We start from the raw sequence: 16,256 nt of genomic DNA, 5'->3' as shown, positions 1-16,256 counted from the left end.
TGAAATCAGTTTGACCTAAAATATTATTTTTTTCAAAGGTTTCCAACTTTTTCAAACATATTGAGCGCAGTAGATAACTGTGCGATCTAAAATTACTTTAAGCGAGCTGAAAAAGCATAACATTTTGTGATAAAAGTTTTTCAGCGACTTGGACATCAACTTCAAGACTAAGCGACTGTGGACGCCAAATGAGGAGATAGTGCCATGATTACTGGCCAAAAATTATATAAAAAAGCTTCGAAGAGCTACTGCTCCAACATTCGATGCACAAATAAAATAAAAAGAAACCTCCGAAATGCTCATTCATTATAAAATACATTTATTAGTAATAATAAATGAACTACATTTAGGCATGCCATGTAATGTAACTGACTAACGTCATGTAGGTATATAGTATTTAATCCAGGTTTACTGTAAAGATTGATTGTAAATGAAGAGATACTATAATGAATTTATACCAAACCAGCTTACTTCTCGCTTAAGAACCAGAAATTCCATAAAAAGGATTCATTACCTGGCACAAGGTGAAGTAATTTATTTTTTTAAAGTGCAACTTCCTTGTCAGCAAAATGTTGGCATTCAGTGATAAATGAAAACGAATTAATTGAATAGAAACATTTATTACAAAATATCAAACTCCTTAAGTAAACTTAGATCATTTATTTTTGACAAATTTCAGTTTGAGTTGCACTTGACCAATAGTTGATTCATCAGTTTGAGTTGCACTTGAAAGCTTTTGTCCCGTACATATCTTTTAGTATCCATCAACCTCTGATGATGGATGAGAAAAAAGAAGAAAACAATCATAATAATATCTTATAACTATCGGTAAACTATAGAATTTAATTCAAACATTCGTAACTAATCCCTTAGTGTTTTAAAACCGGAATAGCATGATTTGGCCCCTGTATTTTTCGTTTATTATTACTCTGAGCTACTTACTGAATATGGTTACATATTTCTCTCTTGCGAACAATGAAAAATAACCATCTAAATAAATAATTCAATAATAATTTATTTATTACTAAAATTATATTTACCAAATCATCCGCAATGATGACAACAATGTTGGGTTTCTCTGCAGCCGCATAATTCGTTAAAAAAAATGTCCTGAAAAGAAATTTGTAGCAAATAACCAACTTTTTTCCTCTTTAAAAAATAAAAATAATTGCCAGGTCCAATTTCTAAAGCTACTTCGCGTTCGGACGTGTTTATTGTGTGTACACGCTTAATTGCCCTAATCAAAATGTTCAGGCATTTTAATTAAAAAGTAAAATTGTAATAATAAAAACATGTTATGATGGATTTGAATTGTTTGGATTGAATTAATATAATTTCAAATTTCGTTGAACGTCACTTAAATTTTGCCCCTTGATTAGTGCCTTGTAATTTTAAATTCATTTTTAATTTAAGACCTTGATGGCATATAATGAATAGAATATATTCCAAGGTCTTTTTCGGGCAATATTCCTAAATTTTAATTAAATTATTCCTCATGGTCTAAAAACTCAATAGATAACTAATGGACTATCCCCACCACCAGTACTTGCTATAGCATAAAGTTTAAGGTTTAGTTTAAGGTCTCTAACTATTTTTCATTAGAGTTTACAATCGTATACTTAGTGTTACTATTTGCGCTTTTTAAAGATAGTGATGCTCTTACCTATAATTCATTTTTTATGTATAATGACAGATTATGCGGCTGCAGAGAAACCCAACATTGTTGTCATCATTGCGGATGATTTGGTAAATATAATTTTAGTAATAAATAAATTATTATTGAATTATTCCAAAATTAATAACTAACCTAACAGTACTTAAATTCGGGCACTGGACCTAATTTTTAGATCTTAAAGTCTGGTAAAGTACATAAATAAAAAACTTATCAATGAGTTCTGTTTAGAATTATTTAATTTATCTCAAATAATTGTTACTTTTTCTCACAAAAAAGTTATGTAATAAAATAAAATTTAGTGCGATCCATTTACATGACCTTCTATAACTCAATATTTTCCTCCAACTTCGAACTTCTACTAAATGTACGTTATCTTCTTCTGCAATTTTTTAAAATGTATTTATTGAAAAATCTGCAACTGCAAAATTAGCATCTAGTAAATGTGATGAGCGGAAAAGATGATTGCATTTGTGAAGCAGCTGTCCGCTGACATATCTGTCCTCTGAGATATTTACTAGTAGAGGCGAACGAGAAATATGCAGACAACAGATATTTACAATTAGAGATGAGGGAAGTAGGAATAATTATTTAAATAATTGCGCTTATAGTTTAACTCTTTGAGAAGAGAGAGCGATATTTTAAATATTTACAAAAAAAAAATTATACATAATATTTATTCCATCAGTACATCTCTTGGTCACCAGCGTCTTAGTCTTCTACTGGAATTCTCAGGAATGACTTGAGAAAGAAAAGAATTAAGGGCTTGTATTGAAGAGAGAGTTATAAATTTTTTTTTATACCAGAATGTGATAAGGCCGAGTACAAAAGGAACATTGAGATCGTTGTAGATGGTCTGTTTGGAGACGTAAAATAGAGCATTGATTAGAATTTTGGATTGGAGTGTTAGTACGAGTCGATGGATAGTTAGTGCACTTGGTAGAGCCCTATACTTCTATCACTGCAATAAAAGGGAAGGAAACATGACATTTCAGAAACAAATTTTAAATCAATTTTCCTGAAAAAAAATCAAACATAAGCACTAAGTATTCGTTTGAGGTGACGGGCGGAAGTTGAAAAAAAAAAAATTTTACACTCCCGTCAGATATTTTCCTGAACTCAGGATCTGAATAAAATATTTAATCTGTTGTATTACCAAAGGGTTAATACTGCTTACAATTCTATGAAATGGCTTTTCAGAGGTCAGCAGATCACCAAAAAAATTATCTAAAATGAATTTTCCTGAAAACAGTTTCAAATAAAAATTAAGTCTGATTTGATGTCAATAATTGTATATTGAAGCCTTTTACCTAAGACATCAATCATTTTTCACTAACTGCTATAGAAATTGGATTATTGATCTTCCATTACACAGTAATTCTAAAATTCAAGTTTTAAATCAGTTTCAAGAATATGGTTAATTTTTCATGTTTGATGTATTGAGAGATGTTTTTTAAATTATATTTTTCACTCTTGGTAATAAGCTTAAAATAAAATCATACGAGTTTTTTTTCAATCTTATTGAAATCATTGCTCTCAGGTTACCACTTATTGAGCATTTTATAATATATACTTCTTCTAATTGATATAATTTTTTGTCTACACTTGAAGGGCTGGAATGATGTTGGCTTTCATGGAAGTGAAATACCCACTCCGAACATAGACGCCTTAGCCTACAGTGGCATTATACTGAACAGACATTATGCACTTCCTAGTTGCACTCCATCAAGAACGGCATTTCTAACCGGAAAATATCCGAGCCGTTTGGGTAATTTAATTTTTTTTTTTAATTTAATGAATCTTAGTTTTTAAATTATAATAATCTATTAATTATATCTCTGTCTACGTTTTTTCTTTTCTCACTGGTGCTGCAAAAAAACCGTTTCGCACAAAAAAATTTTATTCTATTTGTTTCGGAAGGGCACCGAGACTTGAGGATCTATTGGGGTTTACGGAAAAAAATAAGTCTCAGCCAAAATCAAAGCTAATAAATTGATGTGCAGTATCTTAAAGTACCAGTTTTTGGGGATGCTATTATCTATTTCCACAAAAGATTTTTAAAACATTAATTTTTCACAGATAATGGTAATTTTTCAAAAAAGCGAAAAAACAACTTATGATGCACTAAATGAAAATATCTTGGTTTTCCATTGTTACTAAAAAACAAAACAGAATTGAAACTTATTTTCTTTGATTTTTGATTTTTATTAATAGAGATTTTTTTGTGTGATAGTAAAACAGCTGGGAAAATTTTTGAAATTATTAAAGAAAAGTCAAATATGTCAATCGGTTTCCTTTAAGCAGGGTATGTGCTGAAATAGTTTGAAACATAGTTTTTTTTTATGGGGCGTACTGCGACCTTCTAGTGGGATCTGTTATGCTCCTACTGGAGTAAGATCACTCACCCTGCAGCACTCCCTCCGAATTAAGATATCTGAGAAACCGAAGGAAAATCTGGAAGGGCTCTAGAAAAGATATATTTCCTCCAAGGATAGGGAATTTTATCCACCTTTCGAAGTCTATCTAAGTTTATGACATCGCAGACCATGAGATGAATTGCAGTCTGCACTATTAAGCCTCACTGAATTTGTTGGTTCCTTCACGTTTTAAGCAAACTGTTTCTTGAGTAAATGTTTTATATCAGAAACAATTTCGTTCTTGGCACACGCCTATTAAACCACCTATATCTGGTGCGCAACTACCGCCTACATCCATAATGGTAATATGCTTTCAAAGTATGGCCTGTACTAATATTCTTGTGCTAATATGTAAACAATTTCGATTTTTTACACTTTCTCTTTTCACATAACAATGGGATTGCTTACAGGAATGCAAGGAGGGCCACTTCCTGCTACAAGTAGCAATGGTATAAATATGACAGAAAAACTTATTCCTCAGGTATTTTAGATTATAGCAAAGTATTAGGTCACATAGTTGATACATTACTTTCAAGAACGTGTTATTTTAGTATTTTAGGGAGCTTGGATACAATACACACTTATTAGGAAAGTGGCATGTTGGGTATAGTTGCCCTGGTTATTTACCTACGAACAGAGGATTTGATAGCTTCTTTGGATACTATAACGGTTTCCTCGACTACTATGACGGTACTCATTCTGAAAACGTAAGATATGAACGCAAACTACTTATATAACTATAAAAAACAAATATACTATATTATAAATCCATATATTTTTAAAAATTTTTGATTTTTTTTGTTATTTCACTTTAAGAATATAACAGGCTTAGATGCACGGCGCAATGATGCAAAAGCTTGGGAAGAATTCTATGGTAAGTATTTGACGACCTTAATAGCTGAAGAAGCGGTGGACGTGATTAGCAGGCATTCTGCCTCAGGTAGAAACAATGGCTTATTTATGGTAGTTGCTTCGCCAGCTCCCCACAGAGGCAATAGAGAATTTAGTTTAGAACCGCCGCCAATTACTTATGGACAACGTACAAGCAATATATCTGATGATAATAGAAGAATCTTTGCAGGTATCTTTTGATTTTATTCGTACTACTCGCTTGGAATCCGCACACTTACTCTACTTGCTCTATACAATTAAGTTCTTATCTACCATACTGTATGAAACCTTTTTGTACTAACAGAATAGAAGTGTGGGGCTCCACCAAGTGCTCTATCGCCGGCTATCTATAAATGTGTATATATAAAAAATAAATAAATAAAACCAAAATCTCAATTTCACCTTAACTTCTTGAGCTATATTGTTCATCGTTTTTGGTGACAGATTCATTAATCCAAATGGGAGAAAGATTATTGCCATAATGACTGAAATTAGCAATAATCTTTCTTTCTTCTTGAACTGTATTTCAAGAAAAAATCCTTTATATTAATTTTCATTTTTTACCCTTTTTTTTCTGGGAGAGGCCTCAATTAATATCGAATATAGAGGTTCTACTGCATACGTTAGTTTTTTATTACAATGTATTAATTACATACAATTAATTCACATTTCTTATAGTAAAATCAAAAGGTAGAGAAATACAGCAAGCTGACGATTGAAATTAATTTTACAGATGTCATGATTGCTTTGGACGATACTGTGGGTAAGGTAACTGTGGCTTTGAAAGAGAAAGGCATGATTAATAACAGTATCATTGTTTTCTTTTCTGATAACGGGGCGCCAACCGTGGACTATGTAGCATCTTATCAAAATTATGGTTCCAATTGGCCACTGAAAGGAGTAAGTATTAGATTCTGCAATTTCCTAAAGGTAAGTTTGTCAAAATATTTAATTCATTAAACCTGGCAGGTGAAAATGTCAGTGCATGAAGGGGGAGTAAGAACCCCTGCAGCTGTGTGGGCTTCATCTTTCATCAAATCCTCCAAAACATATCGTGGGCTGTTTCACATAACCGATTGGCTTCCCACTTTATACAGCGCTGCTGGTGAGCAGTTTATTATCTCTTTAATAATAATAATAATAATAAAGAAGTTAGGGAAGGGATTAGCTATGAGGTTAGCATACTGGACTCCCACGCGGAGGTCCCGGGTTCGAATCCAGCAGCTGACCCTTAGATTTTCTCTTCCTAGGAGCTTCTTACAGCTCACTGTCCGGTGATGGACAGTGTTGTCTGTAACGAGAGAACACAGTCCGGAGGCCGGCAGTGCACTGGAAAAAGCTCCGGGCGCTAATGACCTCAGCTGTTGATGCGCCAAAAAAAAAAAAAAAAGAAGTTGAATCCATTAATTTTAAAACGAAATGTAAATAATTTCAGGCGGCAATGTAACACATTTAGCAGATATAGATGGTATCAATCAGTGGGATCTTTTAGATTCAGAAGAAAATGCTTACGCCCGGGAAGAATTGCTCGTGGATATAGAAGACAAGAAAAATATTGAAGCAGTAATCAAGGGCAAATGGAAATTAGTAAAAAGTAAGAAAAACCCTAAAAATGGCAGAAATAAATAAATGAATTAGTTAGGTACAGAAAAATTAATATGATCTTTGGTACAATGCTTTAAGCAAGGTATTTATATATAGTATCAAAAATTTTAAATCAGTTCTCAGCGTTTGAATTTAAGAATATTAAATACCCAGGTCATCCTATTTCATTGTCTTATGTACCATATCTTTATTAGCTCCTAGATTAAGTCAGTAACGTGTAAAATAAGTCTGCTAAGCAACAATTTCACCGGCTCTTTTACTACTCTTTGTGGCGCTTAAAAGTGTTGGTGAAGTAAACGATTTTAGATATCAACAAACGTATATTTCAGGTGAAAATAGTTTTGTAAATTTCACATATTAGAAGTTGTTAGAAGTGAAAAAATTCACAAAAAAAAAAGACAAAAGTAAGAAAAGCCTTCGAGTGATTGGACACCTACCTAAAAGGGGCCTCGTTGAAATATTACTTTATGTTGTACATTTGATTCCAAATCCTCTTAGAAAAATCATAATTAATGCTTTTCAGAGAAAAGCGTCCAATTATTATATTAAGGTTCATAAATGGATTCTTTTTACTAAAGCGCATAATTTACCACAAAATTCTTATTTACATTTATCAAATAAAATCCAAGGAAAAGGATAAGGAAGGGAGAGAGAAATAATCTTATATTTGGGCTTGGTTTCCTTATCACCCTTACCTTTCTTGACTCTTGTACTGTACAATATCTGAATAGGCCTACTATAATTAAGGTAATCAACTGCTTCACGATTACAAGTAAATTTAAAAATGTGTCTTACATTGCAGTTATGCTTCTCTTGTTTAGTGAAATCAGAGTTTTCGATAATGCTTTCCCTTTCTTTGGTCGCTTGTGGTAAGCCTCACAATTTTAACCATATTCAGTTCTTACCTCCGCTCCTAGCAACCAAGTGCATCTTCCCACTTTTAGAGAAACCAAGCTCTTATGAACGATGGGAATAAAAAATATATCTGAAGTTTTTCTTTGCATTTAAAGCAATGAAAAGTTTAAATACTATATTACAGAAAATTAGCCCAATGATCCAAAACTTATCAGTTTTTTTTTTTTTTGCAAAGATATGCTTTTTTTTTTTTTGAAAGGTGTAACTTATCATTCAATTATTGTAAAATTATTAATCTGTTTGGTTTTGTGCATTGCAGATTACGCACCCACCAATCATTATACATTTGCTGATAGCTACTACGGCATGAACTTAAGAGGAATTATTGAATATAATAAGAATGAAATATATTTTAGTCAGGTGGCAATGTCATTACCAGGAAGCCTGCTGAATGACAGCAAAATAGAACGTCTTAGGCAAGAAGCAATTATTTCACAAATCTGTGATCCTCAAAAACAACTGGAAAGTGAAAACACTGATTGTCACACTAAATATTGTTTGTATGACCTAGAGGAAGATCCATGTGAATGTTATGATCTTGCTGCTGATAATGTGAAAATAGTTCAAGAACTTACTTCTATTTTGGATTATCATAGAAAACAACTTGTCAAAGAAAAAGTAAATAATTCTGGAAAAGAAGGAGTGCCAGGAGAATCTAATTACTGGGAACCTTGGCTACTTAGCGCCTCCTCTTGTACATTACTGTCAAAATCAATCTTATTGCTTGTCTATTTGATAAAGTATTTTTGAGAAATTGAACACACCATTTGTAGTTCAATTTATAACTAGTGTAAATTTAAACATTTGATCTTCACTAATTATTCAGTCAAGTATTAGTTTTATTGTTTTTAACTGTAAATAATCTTTAAAATAATTATTATAAAAAGAAAATTGCAAAAATTCACTTTTTAGTTTCACCCCTTTAAAAAACTTTACTTATGCAAGTGCCAGGACCAACAGAACAAATTAGAGGCAAAAACTAAGTTGCTTACTCTTTGGTAGTTTGATTTCACTATTTCTTTCTGAAGTCAAAATTCCCTTTAGCAGAGTGGATTAATTATAAAAGCTGCAATTATATTCAAATTTAACAAAACCCTTAAAAACATTTTGTATGTTCCAAATTTGTCCACTTTATTGTCAATAATTGGAGAGGTAGCTGTGAAGAGTCTGAGGAGAGGTAGGTTTGAAGTGCTGGTCTTTTGTTCGCGAAAGACTTCATCTTTTGATGAATATGTGAGAGTGGATGAATGCTGGCAAAATATTTAAATTACGAAAAGAAGTAAGCTACGATACTATAAGTGAAGATTTTGTATAGAACATTACTAGCAATACAGAGGATGTTGAAGTTTCATCAGTATAATTTCTACACTTTTAATAGTATGCTATGTTTTTTACAGACAAACATGTGATACAGCAAGACTTCCCCAAATGTATGGGTTAGGTCTCTAATGACAATTTTCTGTCGGAATTTTATTGTTGTCGATTAATGTTTTAATTTCTTGTTCTGGCTTGATTATTGTTGTCTTTTAATATAATAAGCAAAATTTATAATTAAATAACACTAAACGTACCTTTTATATTTTCGTTCATTGCCTATGCTAAACCTCAGTCTTCGTCCTCTTTGTAAAGCTTTCTTGAAGACGTGAACATTTCCAAATTCATGAATTTAAAGAATTTCTGAGCAGTTCGACCAGATAATGAAAAAAAAAAATTATCATTTTTAATGTGTAAACTTTCATTAAAATCCTATTGATTTGGTTTAAATTTGCTGTCCTAAGATAAGTAGTTTACTGAACGTTTATTTTAATTTCTCTAATTATGTCATTGGCCTTCAGAGCTTGTATGAGGAGCAATTTTAGCAGTCGAACTAAAGGTTCAACTTGTGTTCAAAATAACTTCATTTAATTTTTGTATTTTACTTTTTCACTAAACAGTTATTTTTTATTTAATTTTTTGTATTTAAAGCGCGCCAATAATCTGAGGTGAGTATACTGCTGGTCTCCGGACAGTGTTCTCTCGTTACAAACAACACTAATCATCACCGGTCACTGATCTGTAAAAAGCTCCTAGGAAAAGAAAATCTAAGGTCCAACAGCTGAATTCGAACCCGTGATCTCCGCTTTGGAATCAGACGGACCACTGAGCTAATCCCTTATTTAACAGTACATTCCTGCAGTATTTTAATATTTAATTTGAAGGAAAGGCCACAATTGTGCCAAATGTTTTCGAAAATGGGTGTAGTGGTATAAGCAATTATTTACGTACCCATTAAGTAATATGTAATCGTTATTCATGTGCTCAAAGTATCATATATAAATTAGATCACACGATGTAAAACGTTACTGTGACGTTTTATTATTGTGCTGACTATCTTCCTCTCCGACTGCTTTATCAAATATTTATTGTTACATGCTACATAGGACCTCATTGAACCAACGTCTAACATGGTACATACATCACAAAGTACTAGAACTGTGAAACGCCAATTTGGAAGACTCAAAACTATCAATGGGTCGATATTCAGTAGTTTTTCTGACTGGCAAACTAACTATCTTTGACAATACTGAAACCAATATGGACGGTTGCCATCGTGCTGCAGGGCATAATAATGAAATATGCAATACTCAGTCAAGGTATTGTATAAAACATAAATATTCACCATACTATGGTAGAAAATGGTTTTAAACCTGTTTTTCAGATAGACATACAAATGCAAACATTACAGACAGAAATAGCACTCTGCTATTCGACGCTTCAATGAGAGACATGCAGATTAACACACATCAACACTCAGTTTATGCTTTCACGAACATTCCACCCTGACCATTCTGCTTTCTTCAGCGATGGACACAATGGACACATTTTATGTATCATCCCAAAAGCAATTCATTTCACCTAAAGATGCTCATAGACCGTTGTAAATGTTGCCGAGTAATAGTAATACAAAAAATGAAATCTAAGTGTTATGAGTTGTAATAATTTTTTTTTTTTTTAATTTCTAATGGGAGCCGAAAATAATTTGTTTTTTATTAATTTACTTAAAGTAGTCCTTCATAAGTGCGCTTTTCTTGACAAGTTTTATAGAATTGACAAAACAAAAAGCTGATAACTCTTTGTCCCCCACCATTTTTCAATTTTTTTTATATAAATTGTCCTAACAAAGGAGTGAACCACAGATGACATTTAGAATTCAATTCAGTTAAGGATTATGAAAAGGTTTTTAATTATTATTCTGGTATTTGCTCTGCAAGAGTGTGTTGCATCAGAGAAACCGAACATTGTTGTAATCATTGCCGACGATATGGTAAATATTAACCATTTCTACAATACTATTTTTTTTTTTTAATCTGCAATAAAAGAAAGTCAGTAACTGTTTTGCACAAAAATAACAGAAATACTTTTAACTGGAACTAACATTCTTTTTCTTTTTTCTTTAAATGCAAACTTATGAGTTTTATTTTATTTTTTTAATTAGTAAACAACTGAAGATATTGTAGATCACTTCATAATCACTTAGATTTATATTTAACATGATAAATGATCCTGACTTGAGCGACTAAGACAATATCATTAACCCTTTGAGTTAATTTAAGTATTTATTTAATCCAAACGGAAAAACCTTTATGATAATTTGACAACAAATATTTACAATATGCAAGTATTAGAATAAAGAATAACATAAAGATAAGTACATTAAGTATTATTAAACTCTGACCTGTTTTTAGATCACGGAACAGTATTAAATATATATAGGATTCATGAAAAGAAACGTTTGCTTCCTGGAAACATGCTATAATTCCAGAACATTTCTTTTCCTCTACACTGTGCCCTCTCTGACTGTACCGTAAATACGCAGGTGAATTCTTCTTTCAAAGACTTTTAGCATCTTTTCATAATTTTCTTACATTACCTAAGCCTCAGTACCATTCGTAAACACGGCTAGATTAGTTTTTTATAAAGAGTAACTGTTGTCCTTCTTGAAATTAATTTGTACCTCAATTTCTTATTCAGCCCCAAATTAGCTCCTTTTAACGTTTTATCTCCAGAGATACATCGTTAGCCCCGATATATAAATGAGTCCGCTTTCTCAACCTTATATGCTTCTGACTTTAGGAGAGGAACCGGACCACCAAAGTCCAAAATGTAAACAATTCTCATTTCATTCTCTATTTACTCTCAATTCATTCTCTACCTTATCAACTGCTTTCACTAGACCAAGGGACTCCCTCTTAACTGTCTTGAAAAGATCTTCCAATAATATCCATATCGTCTGCGTAGGCTAGGGCCTTTACTGACGTGGAATATGGTGCCACTCTGCTCAATTTTCGCCTCTCGCTTACTTTTTCTAATTTAAATAGATCTTCTTTTTTGGAATGCTGTCGTAGGCTCACTTGAAGTCAATGAACAATGGTTTGGCGATTACAAGATTTATTTTTTCGGAAACTGTACAGGTACCGGCCTAGCTCGCCCTCCGCAAGAAGAGAAGTTTTATGCTTAGGACATCTGAGCATGTCTTACGGGCATTGCTTAGAAGTGATATGCCCAAATAATTTTTTAAAAAATTATCCTTTTTTCATTCCAAGAATGTGAGGAATTTACACTATATTATTTAGTTATTTAAATAAAAATTTTGACAATAAAACTTTTGTTTAAGCTATCATGATTGTTTTTTTTTATTACATAAATAATTTTGCTTTAAAACATAAAAATTCTTTAAAAATTACTAAAAATAAATGACAGTTTAACATTTCCTTGCAAAAAAAAACTTGATAGCCATATCATGTTTTACCTGTAACTTAATTTGAAGGTTAAATTTGTAATGTACCTTTCCAAATAATTTTTCCATTTCTTTAAATAAATTCAATTTCTAATAAATTGCTAAATAATGAAATTTATTATGCAAATTGTCATTCCACTACTCAATACTTGACACGAGTTCTGTGGCTAATGATCCACTATTATAAATTTCCACAGCTATCTCCGTACAACTAATTTCCTATAAGTGAGAAATAATATTTCTTTTGTGATATTTATTTAGTGCTAATTAGAAATACTGCTAAACATCCTCGCTGCGCCATTGGTTCAATTAGTATTCCGAATTTGAAGAGATAATGCCATGAACGGAAGGCGCAGCTTTTAGCCAAGATTCGTGCATGTTTTTGGGATGTTTAAAACATGAAAATAATAACTAAACTTCCTAAAATAACTTTCTATTATCCACCTACATTGTAGAATCATAAAGACAATTCTAATGTTGCATAACCATAACAATATTAATTTATATTTTAAGGGCTGGAATGATGTTGGCTTTCATGGAAGTGAAATACCCACTCCGAACATAGACGCCTTAGCCTACAGTGGCATTATACTGAACAGACATTATGCACTTCCTAGTTGCACTCCATCAAGAACGGCATTTCTAACCGGAAAATATCCCAGCAGAATCGGTAAAACCTTTTTTTTTTCAATATTTTAACAAAATATTTGTTAAGTTCCTGTAGCACTTAACTAAAATTTAAACAGCCTGATCTATATTCCTTTTTTTACAATATACTTTACTACCGCTTTTTACTACTTTGTCTTCGTTGGTTTCTTTGTCACAGGAATGCAGGGACCACCATTGCTAGCTTCAAATCCGTTAGGCATAAATCTGAAAAATAAGCTTATGCCTCAGGTTTGTAACTTGTCTTAAGTGGCCATATTGCGTTGATTGCTTATTGTGCGTTTGGTTATTGTTAACCGATAACATTTTCAGTATTTTAAGGATCTTGGATACATCACTCATTTAGTTGGAAAATGGCATGTAGGATGCCATACTTCTCAATATTTGCCAACGAATAGAGGTTTTGATACTTTTTTTGGATATCAAAATGGCTTCCTCGATTATTATGATGGAACTCATTCTTTCAAAGTAAGTTATTTATTTATTTTTTTAAACTATCAAAACGCCCGTCATTATCAAACACAAAAATAACTGTCTAAATAAATTACTTTGAAGAATTTATCAGGTTTGGATGCTTGGCGTAACACTACAAAGGGATGGAAAGAATTCTATGGTAAATATTTGACAACCTTAATAGCTGAAGAAGCGGTGGACGTGATTCGCAGACATTCTGCCACGGGAAGAAACAATGGCTTATTTTTGGTAGTTGCTTCGCCAGCTCCCCACAAAGGCAATAGGAAACTTAATTTAGAACCTCCGCCAATTACTCATGGACAACGAATGAGCAATATATCTGATACTAACAGAAGAATATTTGCAGGTTTTTAAATGTTAAATTTACAATATATTTTAAAATGAAATTAGCCTCCTTAAGTTAAGTGATTCATTTTATTCTTTCAACAGATGTAATGAAGGCATTAGATGACACTCTGGGCGAAGTAACTGTAGCACTGAAAGAGCAGGGCATGATTAACAACAGCATCATTGTTTTCCTTTCTGATAATGGAGCACCGACTACCGACTATTTAGATCATGTGGATAACTCTGGTTCAAACTGGCCTTTAAGAGGAGTATGTTTATATTTCTTTTACTCTTCACAACAGAAAGTAAGATTCTGTTCCGATTAGACATAAGATACAGTCCTATGGGTGGCCAAAATAAAAATATTTTCTCTAGCTGATGGTATTTCGGTTTTTGCAAGCCTCAACTTAATAATTACAAAATTTTTCAACATTGTAACATCTGTTTTGAATTTCAAACAATTTCATCCTTCCAAAGAACTGCCCTAAAACGAATTCTAAATAATTTATTAAAGAAAAGTTATTAAACATCATTTAAATAACAGAAATACCATTCCAGAGAAAATCGTATTCCCATTAAAGACAATCTCTTTGGGGTCTGTGCATAAAGCCAAAATTGCGCTTTCTTGCTGAAAATCCGTAATTGTACAATTAACAAGATCATACAGTTCTTACAAGCATAGTAAGTAAAAACAAACAAAAAAAATCAAATAATACATGATTTTCAGAAATTTGAATGTATTGTTGCAGGAAATATGCTACAATATTTTCATTTGGATGGTGCATATTATTTGATTTTTTACAAAATAAAGTAGATACGATTGAAAACTACAATAATAAGTGAAAATTGATAAATAAGTTATTTAAAACTAATAATAAAAGCATCGTCAGGAGAAAATGTCAGTGCACGAAGGGGGAGTAAGAACTGCTGCAGCTGTGTGGGCTTCATCTTTCAACCAATCTTCCAAAACATATCGTGGGCTGTTTCACATAACCGATTGGCTTCCCACTTTATACAGCGCTGCTGGTGAGAATTCCTCAAAAACTTCATTCTAAAAAATTCTCAGATACAAAATTGTATATTAAGGTCTTTTTCTATTTTACTTACAGGTGGCAACTTATCCGATTTAATCGATATTGATGGTATTAATCAGTGGTTTACTTCAGGAATAGAAGAAAATTTTGAAGAAAGAAAAGAGTTACTTGTTGATATGGAGGATGTAGCAAACATTGAGGCGTATATAAAGGGCAAATGGAAATTACTAAAAAGTAAGGAGTTTTATCGTAATTGAATTGAGTATCTTGACTAAATGTATTTTTCATTAGACTATCTAACCAAAAACCTCTTTACTACTACAGTAGTTTAATTCCAATCTGAAAATTTGCTAATTTTACTTGCATATTAAAACCAACAATACACATATTATAAGATTGTTCAGAATACTAATTATTTAGAGTGTACATGTTTTATGCATTTTAGACTACTCTCCCGACATGATGGAAGCTTTTACTGACAACTATTTTGGCACCAATTTGAGAGGAAGTATTGAATATAATAAAACAGAAATATATTTTAGTAAGGTGGCAATGTCATTACCAGGAAGCCTGCTGAATGACAGCACCATAGAACGTCTTAGGCAAGATTCAACTATTTCACAAATTTGTGATCCTCAACAGCAACTGGAAAGTGAAAACACTGATTGTCACACTAAATACTGTTTATATAACATCGAGGAAGATCCATGTGAATGTTATGATCTTGCTGCTGATAATGTGAAAATAGTTCAAGAACTTGTTTCCATTCTTGAACATTACAGAAAACAACTTGTCAAGCAAGGTAATCGTTACTTGGATGAAAAAGGATTTCCAGGAGAATCGAATTATTGGGAACCATGGATTTTTAATGCTTGCTCGTGTTATATGATCTCAAAATTACTTTTACTTGCTATCGTTTTCTGCAGTTTTTGTGATGTACTTTGTTTCTAATATTGAACTTGTACTCTAGGATTAGAGATAGAACCTTAGAGTCAGAAAAAGAACTTTTTTATTACTTATGCAGTATTATTTTATCACTACTTTATATTTATTCTTGATATAGATCTAGATTGTTCCGGATGAATTCCTTTATTCCCACTTGATTTTGCCTCCCATTGCGAATTGTTTTATTAAGCCGCAGATTCAAATACTTTTCCAGCCAAGCAGCTTCTAACTAATCAATAAAAATTATTACTTCGCTTAAAGTTACTTGTAAAGAGCTGTCCGTTGTTAGACACTGTCTGTAGAGGGTATTTAGGAAGTCAGTATCCATATCTCTCCTCAAATTCACTTGAAATGGGTAAAAAGTGTAATTGATTGCCTGAATGGCCATGTAGATTGTACGGTGGCTTCCTTAAGTACCAATATACTCTATCGTTTAGCGAGTTCATCAGCTTCCTCTTTTCGTTCAATGTTACAGCAATGTAAAACTACCCGCTAAACTATTTTAAGTTGTTAGGAAATCCTGTGAGCTTCCA

The 16,256-nt window shown here is 32.2% G+C and overlaps 2 protein-coding genes across 3 annotated transcripts; both read left to right on the top strand.

The window, feature by feature from the left end:
- The first annotated feature begins 1,579 nt into the window (after positions 1-1,579).
- On the top strand, positions 1,580-9,071 carry LOC141453788 (arylsulfatase B-like). The gene is made up of 9 exons (XM_074127377.1): positions 1,580-1,746; positions 3,284-3,440; positions 4,500-4,570; positions 4,641-4,796; positions 4,906-5,170; positions 5,714-5,880; positions 5,950-6,085; positions 6,416-6,574; positions 7,760-9,071. The coding sequence occupies exons 1-9, from the start codon at positions 1,654-1,656 to the stop codon at positions 8,248-8,250; spliced, it is 1,695 nt and encodes a 564-aa protein (XP_073983478.1). The 5' UTR covers positions 1,580-1,653; the 3' UTR covers positions 8,251-9,071.
- A 1,445-nt stretch (positions 9,072-10,516) lies between these two features.
- LOC141453787 (arylsulfatase B-like) lies at positions 10,517-15,793 on the top strand. Of its 2 annotated transcripts, none has more exons than XM_074127375.1 (9): positions 10,517-10,804; positions 12,791-12,947; positions 13,104-13,174; positions 13,256-13,411; positions 13,499-13,763; positions 13,847-14,013; positions 14,635-14,770; positions 14,854-15,012; positions 15,224-15,793. In XM_074127375.1, exons 1-9 carry the CDS (start codon positions 10,709-10,711, stop codon positions 15,727-15,729), a joined length of 1,713 nt encoding a protein of 570 aa, XP_073983476.1. In that variant the 5' UTR covers positions 10,517-10,708; the 3' UTR covers positions 15,730-15,793. The 2 variants fall into 2 exon arrangements, with proteins under 2 accessions (XP_073983476.1, XP_073983477.1); XM_074127376.1 differs by lacking the exon at positions 10,517-10,804 and adding an exon at positions 12,379-12,502.
- The last annotated feature ends 463 nt before the right edge of the window (positions 15,794-16,256 follow it).

This window comes from Rhodnius prolixus, unplaced genomic scaffold (assembly GCF_049639745.1).
Source record: "Rhodnius prolixus isolate KJV_2025 unplaced genomic scaffold, Rpr scaffold_3, whole genome shotgun sequence".
In the NCBI taxonomy this organism is placed as follows: domain Eukaryota; kingdom Metazoa; phylum Arthropoda; class Insecta; order Hemiptera; family Reduviidae; genus Rhodnius; species Rhodnius prolixus.
The sequence above is the reverse complement of the archived record's forward strand: the minus strand, read 5'-3'. Positions and strand labels throughout refer to the sequence as shown.